This window comes from Drosophila hydei, unplaced genomic scaffold, assembly GCF_003285905.1.
Source record: "Drosophila hydei strain 15085-1641.00,03,60 unplaced genomic scaffold, DhydRS2 tig00000172-arrow-pilon, whole genome shotgun sequence".
Classification (NCBI taxonomy): domain Eukaryota; kingdom Metazoa; phylum Arthropoda; class Insecta; order Diptera; family Drosophilidae; genus Drosophila; species Drosophila hydei.
In genome coordinates, this window is record NW_022045682.1 from 3872772 (window position 1) to 3897611 (window position 24840).

General features: G+C 37.4%; 2 protein-coding genes across 19 annotated transcripts; one reads left to right on the plus strand and one right to left on the minus strand.

The window, feature by feature from the left end:
* On the minus strand, nt 1–18474 carry LOC111595812 (canalicular multispecific organic anion transporter 2). 18 transcript variants are annotated; one of them, XM_023309715.2, is made up of 14 exons: nt 18373–18472; nt 14794–14910; nt 14424–14729; nt 13150–14355; nt 12954–13091; nt 12675–12821; nt 11135–11219; nt 10231–11050; nt 9785–10149; nt 3691–3911; nt 1489–1706; nt 924–1430; nt 420–801; nt 1–236 (listed from the first exon to the last, which is right to left on the minus strand). In XM_023309715.2, the coding sequence occupies exons 2-14, from the start codon at nt 14839–14841 to the stop codon at nt 45–47; spliced, it is 4635 nt and encodes a 1544-aa protein (XP_023165483.2). In that variant the 5' UTR covers nt 14842–14910; nt 18373–18472; the 3' UTR covers nt 1–44. The 18 variants fall into 18 exon arrangements, with proteins under 18 accessions (XP_023165483.2, XP_023165484.2, XP_023165472.2 ...); XM_023309716.2 differs by lacking the exon at nt 3691–3911 and adding an exon at nt 5193–5413; XM_023309704.2 differs by lacking the exon at nt 3691–3911 and adding an exon at nt 5622–5845.
* On the plus strand, nt 15534–24775 carry LOC111595838 (probable basic-leucine zipper transcription factor N). Its single transcript, XM_023309746.2, has 8 exons — nt 15534–15718; nt 15787–15898; nt 20160–20809; nt 20953–21096; nt 21162–21182; nt 22028–23648; nt 23705–24531; nt 24590–24775. The coding sequence occupies exons 1-8, from the start codon at nt 15650–15652 to the stop codon at nt 24662–24664; spliced, it is 3519 nt and encodes a 1172-aa protein (XP_023165514.2). The 5' UTR covers nt 15534–15649; the 3' UTR covers nt 24665–24775.
* The last annotated feature ends 65 nt before the right edge of the window (nt 24776–24840 follow it).

The following is a 24840-nucleotide window of genomic DNA, read 5'->3' on the forward strand; positions in this document are numbered from 1 at the left end:
TTTTTTTATGAGTTTCGGTCGGTGTATTTATGTTGGTACAAAAACTAAACAAGGTTTGCATCCTTGGCCATACTGTAGAATGCCGAATTTGGATTGCTCAACAGTTCGTTGGGCGACGCAAACTCCGTTATTTGACCCTTGTCCAGGACAATAACCTTATCTGAGTCCAGAATTGTGTTCAAACGATGGGCAATGGTGAGCACGGTGCATTCCTTGAATTCGCTTCGAATGGTTTTCTGCAAAAAATAACATAAGATGTTAAGCCACAATTTAAAATGGAAGTTAACATGTGATTGACATGTTAAGTTACAGTTCTGCATGTAAGCTATCAGAATGAAGATTGTTTCAGCTATTAATTAACAGCATGCACGATTGGCATATGTATGTTATGTTAGCTTCCAGTGTGAAGCCCAGCATACCTGAATAAGATCGTCCGTTTCCAAATCCACAGCAGCTGTTGCTTCATCCAATACGAGGACCTTTGTCTTACGCAGCAAGGCACGCGCTAAGCATACCAATTGACGTTGTCCCACGGACAAATTTTCGCCACCTTCGCTAATTTCGTGATTAAGGCCGGCTGCCAGACTCTTGGCAAAGGTCTTCAAATGCGACAGCTCCAATGCCTTCCAAATCTCATCGTCGGTCTTGATCTCAAACGGATCGAGATTCGAACGCAGCGAGCCTGAGAAGAGAACTGGATCCTGCGGTATGATCGTTAGACGTGATCGCAACATGTGCAGACCCATCGTTGCAATGTCAATGCCATCGATCATGATTTTGCCGCCAGCTGATTCGATAATTCTGCAAACGGAAAAAATTATGTTAGATATTATGTTAACAAAACAGGGTCTTCGCTATTTGCATGTGTTACGTTAATTCAATGCAACTGTTATTAACATGACAGACTTGATTCTTGGACTCACCTGAACAAAGCAAGCGTCAAACTGGATTTACCAGCGCCAGTTCGACCCACAATTCCAACTTTCTCGCCGCCAGATATGTTGAAGGTAACGCCGCGTAGCACCAGATCCAGACCCTCGCGATAGCGCACCTGAAAGTCTTTGAACTCGACACGTCCGCCCTCTGGCCAGTTTTTGGGACGCTGTTTGTCCGATTCGAGCACCCAGGGTGCTTCCTGCTTGGTTTCGCCATACTCCTTGATACGCTCCACGGACACGATGTTCGTCTCAATGTCCGAGGACATCCGAACCAGCCAGTTAAGTGTTTGCGTCACCTGCAGCGCATAGCTGACCGACAGACCAACCAGGCCGGGATTCGTTTGGCCACCCAACACGGCAAACAGCGAGGCGAACAGAATGATCAGGTTTCCAACCATTTCCAGGCGCACGGCAAGCCAACGATTGGCGATCAGCGATGGATATTTGCACACCTGATTCTTGTCCACCTTTTCGTCCGATTCCTCAATGAAGCTGTTAATGCGAACGTTATCGAGCGTCATTTACGACTATAATTTGAGATTTTTCTTACCGCTCCTCGACCGCGTAGGCGCGTATCGTGGAAACTCCAGTGACAGTTTCACCGAAATGCGAATAGATCGGCGAACGGGAAACGGACTCCAAACGCATCAACTGGCGCGATGTGGCGACATAGAAGCGTTGCGCGAAATAGTACACAAAGGCAATGGGCACAATGACAGCCAAGAAGATGGGCGTCGATATGCTAATAACCACAATTGTGGCCAAAACCTATGTCAAATATGGCAAACTGTTATTAAAAAGAACTCTCACAGAGGTTTCTATCGGGGTGCAGTTGGTGTTAGTTAGAAAATAAAATGATAGGAAACTGAAATTATGTTATTAAATTGATATACGATTCGAATTCGATACGATCCAATTGCATGCTGGAATGCCCCAAACGCCGTTTACTTGATTTGAGTCTCGTATTCTAGCTACAAATTATTCATATCACATCCTGCAACTGTTTCGACACTCTAGATTTAAATGTTTTCAAAAATGTTAACACTCCTGTTAACGTTAACATTATGCTCCGGATATGAGACTATGCTAGTCTAGGAACATATGGAAACGAAACACTGCAAGTTAATTTTTCGCCTATGCAGCAAGGCCAATCAAAGTCGAGTTAGAGGATGCGAGAGTTTCTAGAGAAAGTGAACAGATTTGGCAGTTTCCTTTTTAATATTTCTGAAATATTTTAAGTATTCTAAAAATATATATTTATTTAAACAAATGTGTTTACTTAAATTCTCAATTAGTTAGTGTGTGCAGTTAATAATTGTTGGCTATTACCTCGAATGATAGCCCAACACAATTGTTTACTAAGAGCGGCACCACGAATTCAATGACTTGAAGATCTTTCGAGAATCTAGTTAGGATACGACCCACCGGTGTCATATCAAAGAAATATAAAGGTGCATAAAGGATGTGTCGCAGGACATGGTCATGCAATAGCTGCGCAGCACGAATCCCTCCAAGCACCGGAAACAACGACGTAATTGACGATAAGATACCTTAAAGAATTCAATTTAGTTGAGATTGTCAAAAGAGAACAGTGTTGTAAAAGAACTGAAGAAATGCATGTACAGTGCTCCACAAAATACAGTTTTGTGTCAATGTGAAAACGTGGCTTAATCACAGTTGGTTTTGCAAGATTGTGTTTAGAAAGATGGGAACATGAACTATGCTATTTATAGGAATAATAGATCGTGACGTAGATTTCTATAACTTCTTCTAGAAGCTATTAACTATACATATCAGAACAATAGAGTATAGATAGAAATACTTTAGATATATAATTGTTATATATGTTGAAAATCATTGATAGAAATTTTCCACATTTTACTTCTATTAAATTTGGAAAATGGACTTTGATATTTTAAGAATATTTATATATATTTTTCAACTTCTTATTCTGCTTCTTGTTTCGGTTACCTCAAAGAGCAGCCACACAAAATTGATTATTAGCTGTGGCAATAGCTGATCGAGCGTGTCAATATCTTTGGAGAATCGGGACATAATGCGACCCACCGGCGTGGTATCGAAGTATCTCAGCGGTGCGGCCACCACATGATGCAAAAGGAACGCGTGTAGCAACTTAGAAGCACGCAAGCCACCGATTGCGGGCACCACAATCCTTACGACGGATAAAAAACCTGAAGATTGAAGACATTTGTTTTGTTTTGGAGTGTTTTCTTTAAAGATCTTTTTTGTTTAGATCGAAGTGCGATTACTACAGCAGTTAATTTGCATTTCATGCTTTTGCAGTCAATCATTATTAGAGTCTCAAACCAAAGCGACAATAGATTTTGGATTAGTTTTTCATATAAATTAGTTAAAGTGCGGAGGTATAGGATTTTTAGAATGATATCAGGGGAGGGGTTTATACGTTTTTTTTTAATTTCTTTTCACTAAACACAAAAGCAATTACAGTAGAGCCTCTCTAAAATGAATATTTGCCAATGTGATTTGTAAATTTTAAGTACATTTAAATTTAAAACAAAGTAATCCAATTTAGATTTTAAATATATAAATAAAAAATAACTTATTTTTTTTTTGTAATTTCATTTAAATAAAATTGTTTGTTGCAAATCGAATATTTATCGAAACTAGCACTTAGAAGGCTGTACTGTACTTTTGTTCTACTAATATTGTTGTTTCTTGTAGCAAATTGTGACCCCAGCTAGTGTTGGGTAATGCTCCAATTAGAAATTACCTCAAATGCACACCAAATACAATCGGTCAAGACCTCCACAATTTTCTGATCGACCGTTTCAATGTCTTTCGAGAAACGAGACATAATGCGACCCACTGGCGTGGTATCGTTGAACCACATAGGTACACGCAGCATACGGTAGAGCATGAGCGAGTGTAGCACCTGGGCAGCGTGCAAGCAACCCAGCTGAATGCCCAAATCCGATAGGAACGAGGCGAAACCTGCGGTATGTCAATCAATGCATCAAGTATCGAAACAGTATTTAAATTTTAGACAGCATAGAGACTAATAGAAAGAAAAATAACAAAGCATGCCCGCTCGAAACACTAGATATAGATATATGATATATGGCTTGTTGAACGGTCTACAGGTTGAGTTAGGGAAAAGTGATGTTAGTTTTAACTGTTTTGATGTTAGTCACGAGCACAATTAGTTGGACAACATACCCGAAACGCTTGCGAGTTAAGTACACGAAATATTTCAGGCAATACCATATCCAATTTGTAAACATCACTGGACAGCCGATCGAGTATCCGACCCCTCGGCTGTCTATCGAAAAAGGATTGAGGAGCGCCCAGAATTCGACTAAATAATTGGCAAAACAGTTTCTGTGCACCATGCAGGCCGCCAATATAGACGATAAGTACGCTGGCTATAAAGCTAATTACTGCAATTTAGTGGAGGAAAAGGTTAGGAGTTGGAGACAGCAACACATTTGGGTTTACAAAACGAATCAACTTTTTTTTTTTAGTTTTAACAGAGGAGTAAGTAGAGATTTAGTGTTATTGCTGATACGCTTAGAGTTTTGGACAGTACGTAGTATGTGAAAGAGATATGGAAGGTTGTAGTAGAGAGAGAAGAAGAGAGAAAATGGTGCAATAGTACCTAAGTCCATATAAAAGACAATGATAAAAAGGAAGACTTCGTTTTTTTAGATGTTAATAAAGAATGTGAAGAAAATTAGAATATATGTCAAAGTTTAATATAAAAGCTTCAAAACTTATGGAAAAAGGTAGGCTAGCAGCCAAGACCTTTCATACAAATCAAGAATATATATATAAAGACTTACAAATGATTTCTGCGCTATCTTTTACAAGTTCGATTGATTTGTTCTCAAAAATGAGCTAGTCAAGTCTTACTGAGTTCAGTGAACCGAACAGCTTAGTCCTCATATAAGTTATATGTGAGCTAACAAACGATTCAGTTTGTTCCAACATTTCGTTCTATTGAACTAGCTGTTGATCATAAACAATTAAGAAACTCCCAATAAGAACTAATTACTAATAAGTAAAATAGAGAAAATAGTTCAAAAGAACTATAGAACCAACATTGGTTCAATTTGCGTTCATTCCTTTTTTGTGCATTCAACAAAATGGGGAGAAATCATTAAATATAAAAAACAAAAACCAAGAAACTTAGTTAAATAAAACACTGCAAAACCTACTGAAAAGTAAGTGAGAAAAGCAGGGGCTTTGCTTGGAGAGTGGAGTGAAGGGGTTTACCTGAAACGCTGTGCTCAGACACATGCGTATATTTAGGGGCATGACCAGATCCAGGCAGTTGATATCGTTCGAACAGCGATCCAAGATACGCCCCTTGGGCGTCGTATCGAAAAACTCAGATGGGCAATGCATGAGGTTATTAAAGAGTTGTCGAAACATATTGAATGAGGCGTTTAGAGTGGATGTGAAGAGTGTGATGGCGGCGCCGTAATTGCAAAGACCTACGTGGATATATGATATGTGATAGATAGCGTTATAGAGAATCAGAGAAACAGATTTTTGTGTAAGAGTCTTAAGTTCTAGAAACTAGATGTAGTTCGTAAGTACAAACCGTAACACAAAAATGTGGGCTACAAAAATAATTCAAAAGAAAACTCACGCGCAAAACAGGAAAATTGCAGAAATAAAGAAAATTAATTATAATAATACCATAAATATAAAGCTCATGAAAGAGTCCAAGGTGCCGGGCAATTCTTCGTCGATAACATCCATATCGGCGCTAAAACTGTTTAAGATGCGCCCCAGGGGCGTTACATCGAAAAAGCGACATACCGATCCGTGGATCACCTGGTTGAGGAATTTATTATGCAATATTTTGGCAGCTCGGAGGCAACCGCAGTAGATAATCACGACCGCAATGTAGCTAAACACACCTAGGGAACGGCAGGGAATGCAACGCAGAGACGCGCAACATTTATCGATAAACATTAGTTGGCATTAACAGTAGGTGAATGTCATGCGAATCAAAATGGGCGCGTTTATCACTTAGAATATATCTCCCATGAGCCCACACTCAAACCAGGTTCTCCCCCTATAAGCCATAGCTTCCAAAACACTATTATCGATATTAATCGGCTTTGGTAATCGCCAGCGTTATTGGCTCTGACACAGGCGCGTTGCAGAGTGGTTATTTGTTATTGGATGAGTCTTTAAAGTAGCTTCTAAATAAGCAAAATATACAACGGGGAGCGACCACAACTATATGATCGATATTAATCGGCTGTGTAACCGCTGAAGCTCTGAGACAAGCGAGTCTCAGAGTGTTGTTGTTTTTGTTGTTATTGTTGGATGAGTCTTTTTACTAAAATAATACAGTTTAATACAAAGCAAAAGCGCGAACTTAACAAAAAATTAAGTTTTTAACTCAAATCAAGTAAATGGATTTCAGATTCCAATGAATATGAGAGATATGTATGGATATTATTTGTATAGAGCTAAAAAACTTGAAGCAGACGGTTAGAAAGGAAAGAAGTCGTGAAAGGTGTTGGTTTGGTTTAGTCTTAAAATATGTGTTTACCGAATAGCAGGTGGATAGAAATTGTGATACTATTTGTGGCATTACATTGTCCACGGTATCAATGTCCTTCGCAAAGCGACTTAGTATACGACCCAATGGCGTCGTATCAAATAATTCCATTGGCCATTTGAGCACCATGTTTATCAGTTTGTTAAACACCTCCAGGGAACAGTGCAGGCCACCCAGGGCCAGGGCAAGGCCCGACAAATATCGTGACAAAACTGCGTATCGAACGTAAAGTTAATCGATAACACTATCTAACTTAAAATCGATAATAAATAAATATACACATTTTATATAATTAGGAAGGGAGCCATGCTGTGCATGCAGTTTCTAAACTAGATCAAGTAGGATATCCAATTAATATATATATATATATATACACATATATACAGATTACAGGGCCCGTTAGTTAGCTTAGTTATATAGACAGATTTCGAATTACATGGAGCTTATTAGTTGCACTGGACACAGGTTGGAGATGGTGCATGGATTTCAAAGTCGTATTGGGGGTTTTTAACACTAGTATATCTACTCTCTATTGGTTTATTTGAAATGAAGAGTGTGAGCTATGTCTACACTTATTGTTAATAGATTTCCCAAACTCAAATTACAGACTAAGAAATTCTTGTAATACAAAAGTTACTGGTAATGAGACCTTAGCTCAGAATACAATAGATCTGCTAGGCATGGTTAGACTGAAGTGAAAATTCTGAGTGTCCATTTGAAATAAGAAAAGCAAAGAAAACTCAGCTACATTTCCCCTCTTTGAAAACCCCAAAAAAGTACAGTTGTGTTTGATTGTATTTTTGTTGTGTGTGGCGTGTGATCAAGAACATTTACCGCACTTGTACAAAACAGCGCAATTCGCCAGAGCATTGGCATTGTGACATCGACCACATTAATATCTTTCGAGAAACGATTCAATAAGCTGCCTCGGGTGGTTATTTCAAATTTGCTCATGGGCCAACGAATAACGCCATGCAGGAGTATCGCATGCAGTATCGTGGCAGCTCGCATGCAACCAACCGCCAATATAAGGCAGGACCCAACAAATGCAAGAACTAAGGTCATGAGATGATGATTAAAAAGTGTAATTAACTCAGTCAAGTCAATTGCGAAAAGCGTGTGTGTATAAGCACAAAAAGCAGCTGATAAGCTTTCTAATAATGCCTGCCTAATGACTAGATAGCTCAGAGGAAACCTCCTAACATCGACTCCTGCAAGACGTGATCTTAACTATAGGCACTAGAACTGATATATGACCATGGAAGATTATGAACAAGATAAGATGAATGAGAGAAGAATGGGAATGAAAGAGAAATGATAATGATATGCCTAACGAAAAGTGAGAGATTGAGTGTGCAGAATAGGGAATTACCGCAAAGAGTTGCATAACTGCGACACGCAGATTGAGAGGTAGGGTGTTATCACAGGTATCGACATCCTTGGAAAACCGGTTAACAACGCGACCAATAGGTGTTATATCAAACATTTCCATGGGCCAACGCAGAACGAATTCCACAAGTTTATTGTGCAAGTATTCAGCGCTATAAATGCAGCCCAGCGATAGGGCGAGGGTCGAGAGGAAACTAGTCAAAACTACATTTGGGTAAGAAGATCAGACAGATCAATTACAACTACACCAAAGACAATAAAAAAAAGGAAAAAGAAACAATAGCAATGACAAAGGCGTGTGCTGAACTATATATGACATGTCAACAAATATACATGAAAGAATCTGATGTGGAATATGTCGTTAGATTCGATACCTATGGAGCGTATGTGCGCGAGGTATAGTAAAGTCGTTGGTTAGTTAGAGGTAGAATCGTCAGTCTATCGAAAAGTGTTTACCATGTAAGCCTGTGAGAGAACGGCACGCATAGTAAATGGTAGTGCGTTATCGATGGTATCGATATCTTTTGAAAATCGATTAACAATGCGTCCCAGTGGCGTCGTGTCAAATAGCTCCATCGGCCAACGCAAATTAGCATGCAATAGAACGTTATGCATGATGCGCGAACATTGAAGACCGGCCAATGAGCCAGAGAGTGATGCGAAATATGTCGATCCGACTATAAATTTTGGTACAGAAGGTCACGTGTTTTTTTTTTTTTGGCAAAGGAAAATAGAATTACGAACACAAAGCAATTAGGTTTTGAAATATAAATACTTTTAGAAAATAAAATGCACACAGACATTCCCGACAAAGGAACTTGTTAAGACAGTTTTTTTTTAATCACATTTTAATATTAGGCATGCTCTGAATTGAGTTTGAAACTCGGGATAAACTGATTGATTGAATGATATCTGATATCTGATACAGTAAAATTTGAACTTCTTTTAATTTGAAACTTTTGTACCGCGAAAGTCGCTATAGATTTACAAAACTATTTAATTTGAGCGTTTTAAAATAATTTGCCCTAACGAAAATTTAAGCAGATATCGAAAACACTACATAAAGAACTAGTTATCGATAAGTAAACTGTTCTTCCCATTCATTTCATGCCTAATTGAACAAATTGTGCTGTATAAGCTACAGGCTTAAAGCGTGTGAATTTAGCAAATGTGAGTAAATTAGAGTGTGTTAAGGTATTAAATAGGCTGCATATATACATATATCTCGTGTGTATTTGTAGAAATGATTTGTAGCTTGTTCGTCAGAGTAAAGAGATAATGAATTGTTTGCGCGTGGCACACAGACTTTTGAGGCATGAATTAGCGGGCAAACATAAAAAGCAAAACATAAAATAAACAGAAACTTATACTATAACCAAATACCATAATTGAAATTAGAAATGCTGATAAAAGATCAGATAATATCACTGATAACAGCTACAATGTTTCATTCTTAATGGCTCATAATGACGCAGAGCTTTTTTAAGCAAAGTCTCATTCCATCTGTGACAATTGTACGATATACAATACTATAAATTTAGTGTTCTATTTTATGTTTCAATAAAAATATATGGGAGCTTTTAGTTTAATATATACACAAAATTGAGTGTTCCATTCCAATCGTTTCAAAAAAAATTGACATTTTTCTAACAGTTCTTTGTGTCACATGTCTTCAAAATTTCTGTAAAGCAATTAACGTGTTTCATTCCACTCGTTTCACTTAAAATGTGCTGCGATATTATCTGATTTTTCATCACCATTGATAATTAATAAAATCAATTAACATATAATAAACATATAACGGAAATGAAACGATAGCGATAACGATAACATAAAAGCAACATAAATGCCACAAAACATATAGATAAGAATAAGAACTGAATCACAGCGAACTCACCTTGACCGAAACCGAAGGCACCATAGACACCCAAATACATGTTCCTTTTGCCCGTATCATGTTCCACTTCCTTATCGTTGGACCATTGGGTGAGCCACAGATTCGAACCGATTTGGAATGCTTGGAACACAAAGTTGAGCACCAAAGTGGCGACCGATAAAAAGATGCCAACGCTCTTGATATAATGCTTATAGACACTGAAATCAACGCCGCCTGTTTGCGATTTCTCCGTCTCAATCAGTTTGCCCTCGTTTTCTTGTTTCTTTTTCAACGAGGCAGCGGAGGCAGCTGAGTCGTAGGAATTCTGACGCATCTTACGACGACGCAAACTGCCGCCCATCAAACTGTCGGCAGATGTGACGGAGCTAAAGAGCAAAAAAAAATATGGAATAAAATATAAATTAAATATGAAATTGAAAATTGATTAATAAATGTATCGAGCTTACATTGAATCTGAGAGGCTTTCGGTGCGAGCGAGTAGTATGGCCTTTTCGAATGGGGCAACCAAAGCGGGATCAGTTTGTGACAGCTGTCGTTTAATTTGATCAATTTCCTCCTCCTCCGCTTCACCCTCCTGCAGATGCTGCATTAGGAAGTCAGCAAAGGCGCCACGATTCCTTAGCAATTCACTATAAGTGCCACTCTCACTAATCTCGCCCAATTTCATCACATAGATATTATCGGCCTGTGGTAGGAACGTAATGCCATGGGTGACAAGGATGCGTGTCTTTTTCGCCAACATGCCTTTCGGTCCGATCACCTCCTCAAAGATGTGTTTGCCTACATGCGCATCCACAGCACTTAGCGGATCATCCAATAAATATATATCCGCATTACTGTATACAGCGCGTGCCAAGGAGATGCGTTGCTTTTGACCGCCGGACAGATTGATGCCCTTCTCACCGATCTCAGTGCGATCGCCGGCAGAGAGGATTTCAATATCAGTGCGCAGAGCACACGCGTCTATCACTTGATTATAGCGTTTGCGATCGTACGATTTGCCAAACAATATATTATCACGTACGGTCGCATTCTGGATCCATGCCTGCTGTGGCACATAAGCCATTTTGCCCACCGTGTTGACCGTGCCCGAGATCTTTTCCATTTCGCCAAGGAATGCTTGGATGACCGAGGACTTACCGGAACCAACAGTGCCAACAATGGCAACCAGATTATGTTTACGCACCTCCATATTTATATTCTTGAGCGTCATCTCGTCCTCGTCGCCCCAAGAGAAGTGGCCGTTCTCAATGCTCATGGGATGGGCTACAAAATAAATATATATATATATATATATATATATATATATATGAACATTTTATACTTAAACTTTATTTGTTATCTACTCACGCTTTGAGGAATCATGCTGCACATTGTCTGGGTCCAACTCTTCACTGTTCAGGAATTTGTTTATACGTTGTACAGAAACTTGCGTCTATGCAAAGAGGAAATCGGTTAGATTATTTTATCCTTATATAACACTAGCTAACACACAGGTATAATTAGTATTAAGTTCTTGGATGGGGTGTACGGAAAGGTTTGGGGGAAGCTCTTGTCTATGAAACTAGACTTATAAACTCGGGCTGCCGGAATTTTGGTACCCTTGCAGAGCTAGGGGCATTTTATGAATGATTTTTTAACTTTAAAGGAATTACTATATTAAAGGCCCACATAAAGACGAATTTCTAGTCCTCAGGTTGCATGTACCTATATCAAACACGACACTTATCAAAATTGAGAGGAATCGGAAAAACGTTTAAAATGTTTTTAAGAAAAAATTGAAATAAAAAGGTTTCTCAAAAAATACCCTCTGCAAGGGTATAAGTATTGAATTTTTAAAGCAAATGAAGATGCTATGAAAATAGGAATAGAATAGAATAGCATATGAATTGCCCCACTAAAAATGTCAATAATTTTTTCATAGCAAAGGACACTTGAATGATGTATCTAAAAACCACTTAAGAAACCATCAAAAATACATTACAAATTTTTAAGAACCCATTAAAAACACCTTTAAAATGGTTAAAAAAAAAAAAATAAAAAGATTTGTTAATTTTCGAAACATGAACTATGTTTTTTACATCATCAACTAGTTTACTACGTTCAGCAGTTCATGTTAAATCTTAGAAATGTTATGAAAGTTATTCAGTTGGCAGCTTTGAAGCTCAATGGAACGTATTTTTCTTTGAACAAAGTGCATCTTTCACAAAAAAGAGAAGAATTAAACCGGAAGTAACGACGAACGATTTAAAGATTATTTTTTAGTGCGAGGTTAGGTTTGGTTAGGATTATACAGTTGTCTTTGCTGCAGCTAAATAATAAATAAAAATTATAATAATCATAAATAATATAGTTGAGTAATAATTGACACATCACAATACGGCACAAAAGTACAATTGAAAAAATAAATTGTACCAATATATTTTCCCAATTACATCTCGATTTATATGTAAGTAAACGTATATACATATATACCATGATGGACAACCATGACATAGATATATATCAGTTAGCTTTCATATGAAATCAAGTTGTAAATTGGGAAAACTATTCCATTTGCAATAAGGTTAACTTACTTGCACCAAGTTGGTGATCAGCATGGGCAACATGGTTAGCGGAAAACGAAGGATGTTGAATAATGATAATGAGACAAAGGTTTTTTTCGCATCGAGCACATTATTCTCATCGACTAGAACGTATGTGGCAAATGTGACTAATGACACCTAGAATATACAGTAATTATATAGTAATACGATATTGGATTATACATTTTAGTTTTCTTTTGAAACCCAGTCTTTCAGTGCTGATAGATGCCCATAGCCGAAGTAAATGATTTTCGAATTATATATATTAGATTTCCAATATCCAGTCCAATTTCCTTTGGCTTTACCTCGGCTATGTCTACCATCAGCATGGGCATCACGCTTAAAGGCAGCTTCATGATGTCGAACAGTGAAAGGCTGACAAAGACTTTTGAGACGCTCAGCTGATTCGCCTCGTTGGACAACACGTAAGTGGCGAATGTCACCAAGGATACCTTATTGTTTTTTTTATTTTTTTTTTTTTTTAACAATTTAAATGATAGATACAGATGCCTCGATTAAAGTCCATCAAGTCATGTGCTGAAAAGAGAATTCAAAGTGTGGCCAATCGTTTAGCCATAGCTTACCAAGAAAGGAGCACAAGACCAAAGGAAGGATGTGCTTGCATTCAGATAAGCCGTAGCTCGTAGGGTAGCTATTTCCTTATCACGTATATCCAGTACCTGCTTCTCAAAGCTGGGCTCCCAGGCGTAAAGCTTGAGCACCTATAGACGTTTCGGATATTATGAGATTTCATAGATATTTTAGGTATACTCCACTAACCTTTATGCCGCTCAAGACTTCATTCATTAGTTTAACACGCTCGTCCTTATACTTCATTTGCCTGATTTGATAAGTTTTAATACGACTTGCTATAAATCCATTAAGAGGTATCATAATGATCATCACAGCGAGGCCGGCTAGCACAGACGGACCCAATTGTTGCCACAAGAAATACAGAGCCAAAGCAATTTGCAATGGAGCAGACCATAACATATTCAAATACGTTGTCAAATCCATAAAACGTTGCGCATCCACAGCCATTAGATTAACAATTTCACCAACCGTTGACGATTTACGTGCCGCATTCGAAATGCGCAAAGCCTTGCGATAAATGCAATTGATTAAGGCTGTGCGAATACGCAAGCCAACAATAAACATCCGATGGAAATATTGAGCGAGTATAAAAGTCTGTGCACTAGCCAGCACAAAGAGTAGAATCGAATACATAATGCCTTTCCATTCCGGTTGAGGTGCCTTCTGGTAGTCCTCCACATAGCCAATGATCAAACTCAAGACCTGTGGCTGAGCGAAGGTTAATATATCGGTGATAAGCTTGAAAAATGAGCCAAAGAGAAAAATGCCGCCAAAGGATTTGTATATGGGTGGCATAATGCTAGCCATGCCCTTCTTCTTGCCATTCTTTTGTGGATTCTCAAAGGAGACTTTGCCGTTGCTAAACTGCGCTTTCGTCTCCTGTCCGACAGCCATGCGACGATAATTTTTGCGCACATTCTTGTTCCAGTAATAGGCAAAGGTGGGCATAACCTCTTTACAGCTATCCTGTGGACGTAGATCCCACAGATCTTTCTCCTCCAAGGGATTGCGATAGCCTTTCAAAGCCATCTTATCGAACCAGCTGTACGTGATGCGTGAAAGGAAGCTTGCAGAGAGTTCGGGAATCTCCTTAGGTCCTCGCTTATATTTCGTTTGCCTGGGCAATTGATCGGCAAAGCAATTAAATATAAGCATAAAAACGGTGAAGGTAAAGAAGATGAAGAAGCTGCAAAATTGGTATGTCTCCCAGGAGAAATCATGTGGCGTTGCTTCCTGTGAATTAATTATATCTCTTCGTTCCTGGTGCATTCGGGCTTCGGTGCGACAGCGCGGTATGGAAAAAATTACCATGAGTAACCAGAAGAGAAATTGGCAGCCAGATGTTTGCACGCCATATTTGCGATTGAGGGGTATAAAAATCAATAGTATAGCCTGCAAATAATAGATGAACATCCATTAATGTAAAATCGAACTGAGCTCTAATTCACACTTTTTCTTACGAAAGTTGCCAATTTAATAATGGGAGTCCATATATCAACGGCATAGATTGGTATATTCGATTCGCCTTTCTTGACAAACGCCATGATTAAATCCAAAGCGGTGATTACAATTAGACCAACATTGAACAACACTTTGCCTATGCTCAATTTATTCCAGGGTATATTCCTATCCAAACTTGCTTTCAAATACCAAAAATCGATGAGAATAAACAGCCAAAGAAAAGCACAGGGTGTCCAAACTAACACCGTTTGTTCAAAACAGGGTGTAAAATCGGGATCAGTTGTCCACCATGTCTGATTGGCATCCTGTGAGAAGAAGGAAAGTTGTATTATTAAGTAATAAATATATTTATATTTTGCTTGCACTCACCCAAAATGTGGAGCCACAAAACTCGTCCATGGGCGTATTTTCTCCCATGGTCGCGCTTTGGCTTTTAAATTTTTCTCTAGGCACTCCTCCACGTGCGAGTCTTTCAGCGTAACGCAACTGTAAAACATGAAAGATGAAGAAAAAAATATTGTACTACCGCAGAAACAGCTGGTCTATTTCACAAAACAAAAACAATACTAAAACGATAACGATTAAATTTCTAGATGGTACTACGCCTAATGTTGCCAGCTTATCTATTTATACGTTAGAGGTAGCATTTTCGAAATTTTAAAACATGAGCAAAATTAGCTTAGTCCATTGCAGTTGGCTGCAATAAATTTATTTATGCCTAACAATTTTTGATGACTAATATATATTAAAATCAAGATAAGAAAATTATTGAAAGTTAAAGCTTGTAAGATAGTTGCCAATAATAGATTAACTTTAATTTTGATAATAAAAGCATATTTGTCATATATTTGTCGATTGACTTCATCACATTTATTATATAAACTTATATTATCTACGTTGGGGTCAGTCATATTTGTAATATTTCATATGCAGCCCAATAACTTAAATTAATTTTACCAAGCAGCATCAAGTGTTGTCGTGCCAGCAGTTTTTTTATTTTATGTTCATCGCGACTCTTTCATCGATATTTGACCTGACAGCACTTCACAGCACTAATTTTGTTATCGGAATTATCGCTTAGCAACCTGACAGCAATTAGCAAAAAAAAAAAAAAACAAAACCAAAAACTGTCTGTCACAAAAATAAAATAGTCGGAAATAACATGCAAATGGTATTAAATTTATAAAAATAAAGTAAAGTTGTTATATAAAACAAAAGAGTAAGCATGTCGGGTCATAACAACTTTATCGATGGCAACGACAGTTTTCGCGAACAGAATTTGCGCTTTGTCAGGGTAAGCAGATAAAAAACTTATGTACAATAGGAAAATAATTGTAAATAATTACTTTTGTTTTGTTTTAGAATGAGTTTGAAGAGAATATAAATCAATTCTTTAGTGGTGAAGCTGCAGATAAAGGTCAGGCTGGCAATGCGGCGCCGCCACGCGAATCAGTTGTCGTGCAACCCACGCCCGGTAAGTTTGTTTCTGTTTTTTTTTTCCCTTAATACACAAAATTTGTTGTCCCACTCGATGGCTATTGAAATCTAATGCAATTGAAATGTTGCTAACAGTTTAATCAGATGTTGGGCGCTTATCAGTAAGTGGCTTAGGCGTCACAGGCGATCCGTGAATCGGTGACACATGCCCCCCGTCTTTGAATTAGTTTTGAAGTGTTCACGTAGAAAAACGTTTATTTGGCTTGACCGGGCTTGTCGTTAGGAATTCCTAACAAAAAATGCTTTTTTATTTCTTCAACATTTAGTAGCTAAATGTGTTTATATATAGAAAAATTTCTAGCACATTTAAAAAACCAGTTTTGCGTCTCACTACTCTTGATCTTTGCCAATGCCACAATGTCTATATTTTATTGATCTATGCTTGATGCCAGAAACGGGTTTGTTTGTTTTTTTAGTATAAAACTTTTGTTAAAACAAGAAACTACATTTTCGCTATCTTTCGAACAAAGAAGTTCATATACCCTAACAAATTGTTTGATAAAATGCCTTGAATTACTCTGAGACATTTATATATTTCTTTGTGACATTTATATATGTCAAAAATTACCATTAACATAACTTAACATAATTACATATATAACTGTTTTAATATAATTGTTATTACAATTCAAACATTTAAACTAAATTGTAACCAGTCTACCCGACTGTAACAAAGAAATAACAATTGATCAATTTAAACGTATAGCATATAAACGGACAACTGTGAATGCATTCATTGTAAATCAAAGATAAGCTTCGTAGCAAACGGTCTGACAAAATTAATTATACTCTAACCAAGGTTAAAGTAAATATAAAAAAATAGAAAAAAAAAACGGGTATTTTTTCTCTTCTGTAATTAATGGCAAACCTGTTCCGGCGATTATTCAATGTTATGTAACATAATCAAATATCTCAAAAAGAACGAATGCAGAAATCTATTCACTTAATGTTCAAGTATGAAAAACGCTGTCGAGTCATTCTGATGCTGATTATTCTACAGAAAAAGGCCAGCCGAAAAAATGATAAAAGCACAGCAAAAGAAAAAAGTTCAGTAGACTTTGTATATAAAATATAGGTTAAATATTGAACTTCGTTTTTTGATATATGAGAATATAATAAATAATATGAACCATGGAATTTATTATATACAACTCGTGTGCCCTGTAGACAAAATGTGAGAGAGAGTATGTAATTACCCTAAATTTTTCAATCACTTGGACAAATGCACACTTTTTGGTCAATTTAACTGAAATTTAAAGCCGTTTAACTATCATGTGTATGCCACGTCTTTTGACACATTTCGATCCGTTTCAACAGTTTTATATAAAAGCATTTAAATGTTATATAGCAGCCTTTTTGATACATTTGGATCTGTTTCAACTGCGGCGAATCTATGCTGTTTACATATTGTTAATCACTAAGCACAGCTTTCGTTAAACTGTGAGGCACATTTTACGCTTGATATTCATACGCAGGTTTTTAACAGTTAAACAGGGTATTCTGAAGTCGATTTTAACCTAGTGTTTATTGTATGTTTTATTTTTTCTTTTTAAGTCTTATCGCAGCGCTTGTCCATCATTATCTGGACAATCTTTTCTATTGAATTTATTGTTGTTGTTAAGGTGTCCTTTGACAGGATTGCGCAAACTTCAGTTATCTCTTTATCTCTCAAGTGGTGAAGTGCTGAATCGTGAGCGGCAACGCGTTGTTATCAAACGCAAAATCCAAGTACCCGTACTTGCTCAATACATACACACCCATATATGTATATATATATAAATATGTATATATATGCAACAATATAACTACTGTTAAGCACATATACATATGCATCTATGGTTCGCGTGTTTGTTTCTATTTACTGTTGCTTTAGTTTTCAATTGCACTTTATAATTTTTATTGTTCTTAGTGCTTATCGCGCTTGTTTATAGCAGCTCGGATGCGTGTGCGCGTCTCTCTCATCCGCTCTCTCTCTCTCTCTCTCTCTGCCTTTCGGCAACATATTTTGCTCTGTGCCCTTTTTTCGGTAAGTTTGGTTTCAGTTGAGCTTTAATGACGTCACCATCTAAGTCTTGCCTATTAACTGTTTTAGCTGATCACAGCATAGCACACACACACGAATTTTATGCATTTAATTCGTATAATTGTTTTTTTTTTTCGGTTTGGTTCGTTTTTATCAATTATAAAACGGCATTGAGCATGACCGAACAAAAACAATTTATTTATGAAATCAAATTTTTAAAATGATTCATTCTAAATCGTTAGAACACTTATTATTTACATCAGTTTGAAAGCCCTTCTAGAATGTGCGTGCAGATCATTTCACAATGTGTGTCAAATAACTTTTGGTCGCACTTGTTACGCTTGCAGCCAACCGAATGACAATAATAACAACTACAATAGCAACAATCACAACGAACACAACACCAATAAAAACCCACTTATAATTACCTCGGCGAATTTAATCGGACGTAAATACTGCTTGATAACTTTTTCTTTTTTCTTTTTGTGCTCCTTTCGACCGGTTCGTGTCGAGCGAACAGAACTAACTGAATGGTAAACGCACAAGCCAGCGCAACTTATTCGTTTCTATTTGAAACAATAGCGCGGCCGCTCGCTCTTTGACCAATACCAATGCAATATGAGGCAAAGTTAATAGAAGACAAAATGTGCAAGCTCACACACACATGCACGCGCGTTCTCTTTCTCTCTGTGTCGTGTAATTTCTGAAGCACGCGAGCTGTGCTCTTTTGTTTGATCAATGAAAAGCTAAGCCGGCTTAAGCACTAGCTAAACCTACAGCAGACTTTGTTACTCTGGCTAGCTGAGCCTTTGACAAATTTGAGTTAAGAGCTCACACCTAAACAGAATCAAATAGAAACATGTATGTACATATGTATATAATAAATTGCTTAATTGGCAAGTCATTGCCCATTAGCAATTTAACGCGCGCGTCAAAGATAGTGTGAAGGCCCCCAAAAGAGAGTTGATAAGAGCAAGCGAGATAGAACGAGATAGTGATGAAATAAGGGAACAACGTTTTCCCATCATATGTTTACGTACATACTTACATGTAAAGAAAATGTACGCAAAAGAAAATCAAAGTTAATAGTTACGGAATATAAAAGTGGTTTGAATCATATCTAAAAAGACAAAAAAAAATTTATTTGATGTGACAATGATATAGTAGACCGTTGTTTACAGAGACATAACGCCTCATATAAACATGTGCTTAACTTTAAACAAAAATAAACGACAACAAAAAAAATACAAACCAAACACACGCACCATACATATATAAGCTCTCTTTACCAAGAGTCAAGTGTCTTAAATTCTCTTTACATTTCTCTTTGCTTTTCACTGTGTCAAAAATTTAACAGACTGGCCGCTGACTCAGTTAAAGAGCGAAATTTTTAGCGGCACAGACTTCGGTGAAATATGATTTTCGTGAATAAACAAAAAAAAGGAAAACGAAATGAGCGAAGATTTGAAAATATTGTTCAATCAGAATTGGGCGAAGAACTGAAAAATTTGGTTCCTCAATCTGTAACAATTTTATCTGCACAACTTAACAATAAAATAACTGTCTACAGAGAAAACGGCATATCTATATGTACTTATGAAAGAGACTCTTTGGTAGAATAATTTCAATTTCAATGCGTGAAACCCCGATCCATTTGTGAGTGTACACAATACGTCCCATGGGTTATCTATGCGGGAAGCATTCTAAAACTATTAATGCGTGGGCAAGGAATGACAACAACTGGATTGCAAAAAAATTTCATTGACCTAAAATGTGAGTCCAAATATCTAACTTATCTTTTAATGGTAAAGTATAATCTTTCTCTATTTGCAGGCTATTGAATGGAGTGATGTCAACCAGCAGTTTGGAGCTATATATTTATAGAATTTTATCTAATTTAAATAAAATGAAAATGGAATATTATGAAAATTGTAATAAAAAAGTTAAATATATTCATATGATTAACTATTCTAATTTATTTTTTATGTGAACTACTTAAGATTGTCTTGACATTATTGATATGATATATCGAGGCTCGATCATTGTCAGTAACGTTACTTTAGTTTTAAAGTTTTTAGGTAGTCTGTAGTAGATATAGCTATCTGATAGAAGGTCTTTCATATCATTCGAGTTCCGTTGCCCACAAATATAGCTTTTCTTACCAATTTTAGATCAAGATAATTTCATTAATTACAATTATGTGATTTTGCTTCAGGTTTCTGTGTGAAGAGCTTCAAGGTCAACAGCAATGAGAAGTTCTTTATAAATGTTTGCCAAGCACCGGAAGTACCAGGACCCAAAGACATAACAGATGGCGAGCTAATAAGCATATTGGAATCAACCACGCCGGGATCGTTTCGAGTGCCGATGAGCATTTCGGAGATGCGTAATACCAAAGATCGTTCGAATAATACTGTGGAAGTGTGCGACATAGCGATCAATCCAAAGTTCTTGGCGAAAATCAAAAAGTCACAGCTCTTTAACAATTTCTTTTTGCAAATCGTAGCCGAAGCGCTCAGCGAAAAATACAATATTCAAATAATGATGGACAAGACAATTATATTGAGTAATCGCAAATTTATTGGCACATTGGTGGCGCATCGTGTGAGAAACGACGAAGTGCAGCGGGCAGGTGGTGCGTGTGGTGCAGCTGTTGAAGCTATCATGGCCAATGAAACTCCACGTCCGGCACAGCCATCCACATCCACGAAGCCGTCGAAATTGGTGCAGGAAATTGATGAGCAGCATGCAGCAAATATACGGAATAGGTGGTCAAAAAATCGTCAGCCCCTTTACAAGTTGCGGGCCCGAATTCGCGATGAGAACGTTGATGAAATTCATGCCGAACTTTACTTACCCAATTGCGTGAGTATCTATAGATTTGTACATATATATATACGATTAACGATATTCGTTATATATGAAGTTTGAATAGTTTCCACCAAAGACGGTTCTGACTCCTCGTATAAGGCCAAAAATAATCTCGTATTATATCTTACTTTATCTAGGTCTCATCCCAAGAGTTCAGCGTGGACATAGGCGAGGATCGTATTTTGGTCGAGTCTTTGAAACATGGCTACTTATTTGATTCATTTGTCAGATATAAACTCAATCAGGACCGTGCGCAAGCGCTTTTTGATAAAACAAGCAAGGTTAATAAATACATTTATTAATTCTAACAGTATTGTAAAAAATTAATTTATTTTTTATTTTACAGATGCTTCAAATTCGTATTCCGGTTATTGCACTATAATATAGCATTAAATGCACTTAACTCTTAATAATAAAAACAAACTACCTAAACATGAAATGCACAAAATAAAAATAAAGCAATGAAAATGAAATGTTTACTTTTATTTGCTATTTAGCGTAATGGATATGAAAAATATTATAACTGTAGCTGCTATATTTCAGGGGTTTCTATAAATAAAATTTCATTATTAAAAAATCATTCTAATCTTGGTATTTAATAATTTAAGCTTGAAACATAAGACTTGCATTTAGAGCATTTTTGATAGCTCACCTATGTTTAAAGATGAAATGCAAATGTAAAGGCACCTGAGTTTGACATATGCTACCTGCAACTGGCGACTATTCAACCCTGGTTACGTCAGTTACAAGCATTATTTCAGTTCCAAGTTAAACTAAGATTATGAAGCACTAATATTGAATTAGTTCCGAAAACAACGACACTAAAAAATTAAAATGTGGTATGTATACTACATATTAGAATAAATAAAAGAAAATTTTGATTGAACCGTCATTAATTTAAGAAAGTAGCATTAAAAAGTTACCAACATTTGTTATATTATTTTCTTAATGAACCGGAATATTGAGCACACTCACGAGTAGTTTTTGAATTAGTTCAAATTCAATGATGTTTATTTGGACGTTTAGCAACACTGGCTTGTATATATGTGCTTGTCCGTTTGTAGATGTGTGTCTGTGCGTGTGCGTGTCTGTCAAATGTGAAAATATTACAATTTCGAACGGCATCAAGCAAATAGCATCTAGTAAAAAAATAAGGAAAAAAATTGCCGTTTCTATTATACGTCTTCGCCGCGTAATTGTAAAAATTAACGAATTAGTGAACAATTAGCAATGGATAGATATAACGCCTATGGCATTGGCCAGCGTCGACAGCCCAATGATGCATCGTCTTTTGCGCCAATTCGCGGCGGTGGTGGTGGCAGCGGCGCCGGCGGCGGTAACAGCATCGTCAACGGTGGTGGCAGTGCAGTTGATGACAATTTTCGTCGGCCAATGAACTATGGTCGATCGGATAGTTTTAACAACGGCAACGGGAATGGTTTCAATAATCAAAGATTTTCTGATATTGATAACAACAAATTTGGAATCAATCAACGCTATTCCGATATCGATAACAACAAATTTGGAAATATGCAATCAAACAATTTTGGACGTTCTAATGATGGCGGCAACAGCGGCTACTCAAATTTTTCCAATAATAATCAACGTTTTAACAATAATAATATTCATGGAAATGTTGCACCAAACAAAGGCAACTTCAATGACAACTTTCGTCAACAACAGCCGCAGCAATCACAGTCGCATTCAAGTTTTCTGAGCCGCTCATTTGAGCTGAGATCAAACTCTGCTTCTATGCCTGGTTCTGATAATTATCGTGGGCCTCAGTATCAACAACAACAACAACAGTTGCCAAGTAATTTAGGCCTGGCCCGTTCCATTAGCGATCTTAATTACAACAACAGTCACATTAACAAAAACAACACGGACAACAATCAACGTTTTTACAATAATGATCGCAACATGGACACATTTAGACGTTCCGATAACTTCAGTGGCGGTGGCGGAGGTGGCCAAGAGTCGAATCATATGAACCGCGCTGGCTCTAATTTCAAGTTCAACAATGATCGCCCAGCACCTCCGTTCGGGCGTCCCAATAACACAGGCAACTTTGACAATTTTAATGAACGTAACTTTAATAACGAGTTTCGTGGACCACAGCCTAACAACGATTACACCTTAAACTTTGACAGCAACAAAAACAATATCAGCAATAGCAGCAACAACGGCAACCAGCAATCATTTTACAATATTCCCAACAGCCAGACCAATGGACAAAGCAACTATCGCGGTCCAAATAATTCTGGCTCCTCTGGCAATACTTTGTCAGTGTTGGAAACGGTCAACGCTTTGATGAAAAACCAATCGAACTGGCAAGTGGGCAACAACAATTATGGCTTTGGGCCCGGTAAACCGATTGGCGGCGGTAATCGTAACACCAAATGGAATTTCGATAATAATAATGGACCAGGCCCCAAGCCTCCCCAAACTGCAATTGGCAATAGACCACCTTTTACAAATCAAGGACAAGGGCGCGCTCCTAGACAAATTAACAGCAACAATACTAATTATAATAACAACATAAATAAGCAGCCAAATGCTGCACGTAATAAACAGCCTAATCAACAGCAACACCAACCACAACACTTGAAACAGAAACAACAAGAACAGCCGCAGCCGCAGCAACAACCACAAAAACAAATTGTTAAAAATGTATCGACAGTTAAGAATGTGAGTGTCAATGGCGGAAAATCAAAACCTGTTAATGGGCCGCCCAAATCAAATGCACCTGCTGCTCCAAATACTCAAGATAAAAGCGTCAACAACAAAAAAGAGATTGAAACACAAAAACCACCAGCAAATACTAATGTTAAAGGTATGCCAAAACGACTATCTGTATGATGTATATTTAACTTATATATCCTCCTCTAGTTACAGGACAAAAACGTGTGGCGGAACCAGCACCTGTGCCTTTGACCAAGGCGGATATCAAGCGTCGCAAGCTTGCAATTAAGCGCGGCTTTTTGCTTGGCGGCTTTAAGCTGCCGTATATCAACAATCAGAAAGTTACCTTGCCTCAACCAGAGGATAAATCGTATGCGATTATGTTCTTTGAACAGTCTCCCAATTATAGTACAAGCGGCGAAGAGCTGGACGATGAGGAAATGGCTGAGAGTCAGGATTACGAACAGGAAGGCAAAAATGCTGGACGCACCTTAGTGAAACGCATACGCAAACGTTTGCATTACGAGTGGGCCATCAAAGAGGAGGCAAAGAAATATACATCGTGGCAGAGCTGGTGGACGGATTACAAGTGGTGCGATGAAGCGATCAAAGAAGAGCTGGCTTCATTTGGCAGCATCAATTTGCGCAATTGCTTTATACCTGATCTGCCGCGCTTGACCACCGAGCAGGTGGTCGACGTGATCATTAGCCAGGCTCAATTTGGTTTGGTTAAGAATTCAGACAATTATTTCAATAATATGAAGTCAATATTTACACTGATGAATATCACATTTTTGGAGAACCTTAAGATGCCGAATACCGAGAAGGTTCAGGATATGATTCGGGCTGTTCCAAATGATTTTTGGACTTACAAAATGCGTAGCATGGTCTTTTTGTGGGCTCAATATAAAAAAATCTCAAAGACTTCGTCGCCGGCCACGGAAACTGGAGTCAAAGAGCTACAGGCCATAGCGCGCGATTGGAAGAATCCTCTATTCCATTGGATTGCCAAGCAGGCATTCGACGAGCTGAAGGTAATAAATTATATTTATGAAATTAAAATATATTAACATTTTAATTTCTCATTGCCAGGCTATCAGCGAGGTGGAATGGCCGGAACACAAGCAGCAGTATCCAACTTTGGAGTCCGCTGCTACTACATCTTAAAGCAAATTCTACCCTTGTATGCATTTTTTAACCCAAGTTAATATAAATTTGATTATATATAAATGATTTTTATGTGTCCACCTATAAGCAAAGATTTGTAGATTGAGAATAAATAAATAAATGCATACATTATACAGTTAAAGATTTTCTTTTCTAGAGTAATACGCAATTAAAGA

Bases quoted from the DNA above. Each gene is read 5' to 3' on its own strand.
- LOC111595838 (XM_023309746.2), top strand. From the start codon at position 15,650: ATGTCGGGTCATAACAACTTTATCGATGGCAACGACAGTTTTCGCGAA. The intron at 15,719-15,786 runs GTAAGCAGATAA...GTTTTGTTTTAG, and splicing joins AGAATTTGCGCTTTGTCAGG to AATGAGTTTGAAGAGAATAT. The intron at 20,810-20,952 runs GTGAGTATCTAT...TACTTTATCTAG, and splicing joins AACTTTACTTACCCAATTGC to GTCTCATCCCAAGAGTTCAG.
- LOC111595812 (XM_023309704.2), bottom strand. From the start codon at position 14,841: ATGGGAGAAAATACGCCCATGGACGAGTTTTGTGGCTCCACATTTTGG. The intron at 5,846-9,784 runs GTGAGTTCGCTG...GCCGTTCCCTAG, and splicing joins TGCCTTCGGTTTCGGTCAAG to GTGTGTTTAGCTACATTGCG. The intron at 1,431-1,488 runs GTAAGAAAAATC...TCGCATTAACAG, and splicing joins GCCTACGCGGTCGAGGAGCG to CTTCATTGAGGAATCGGACG.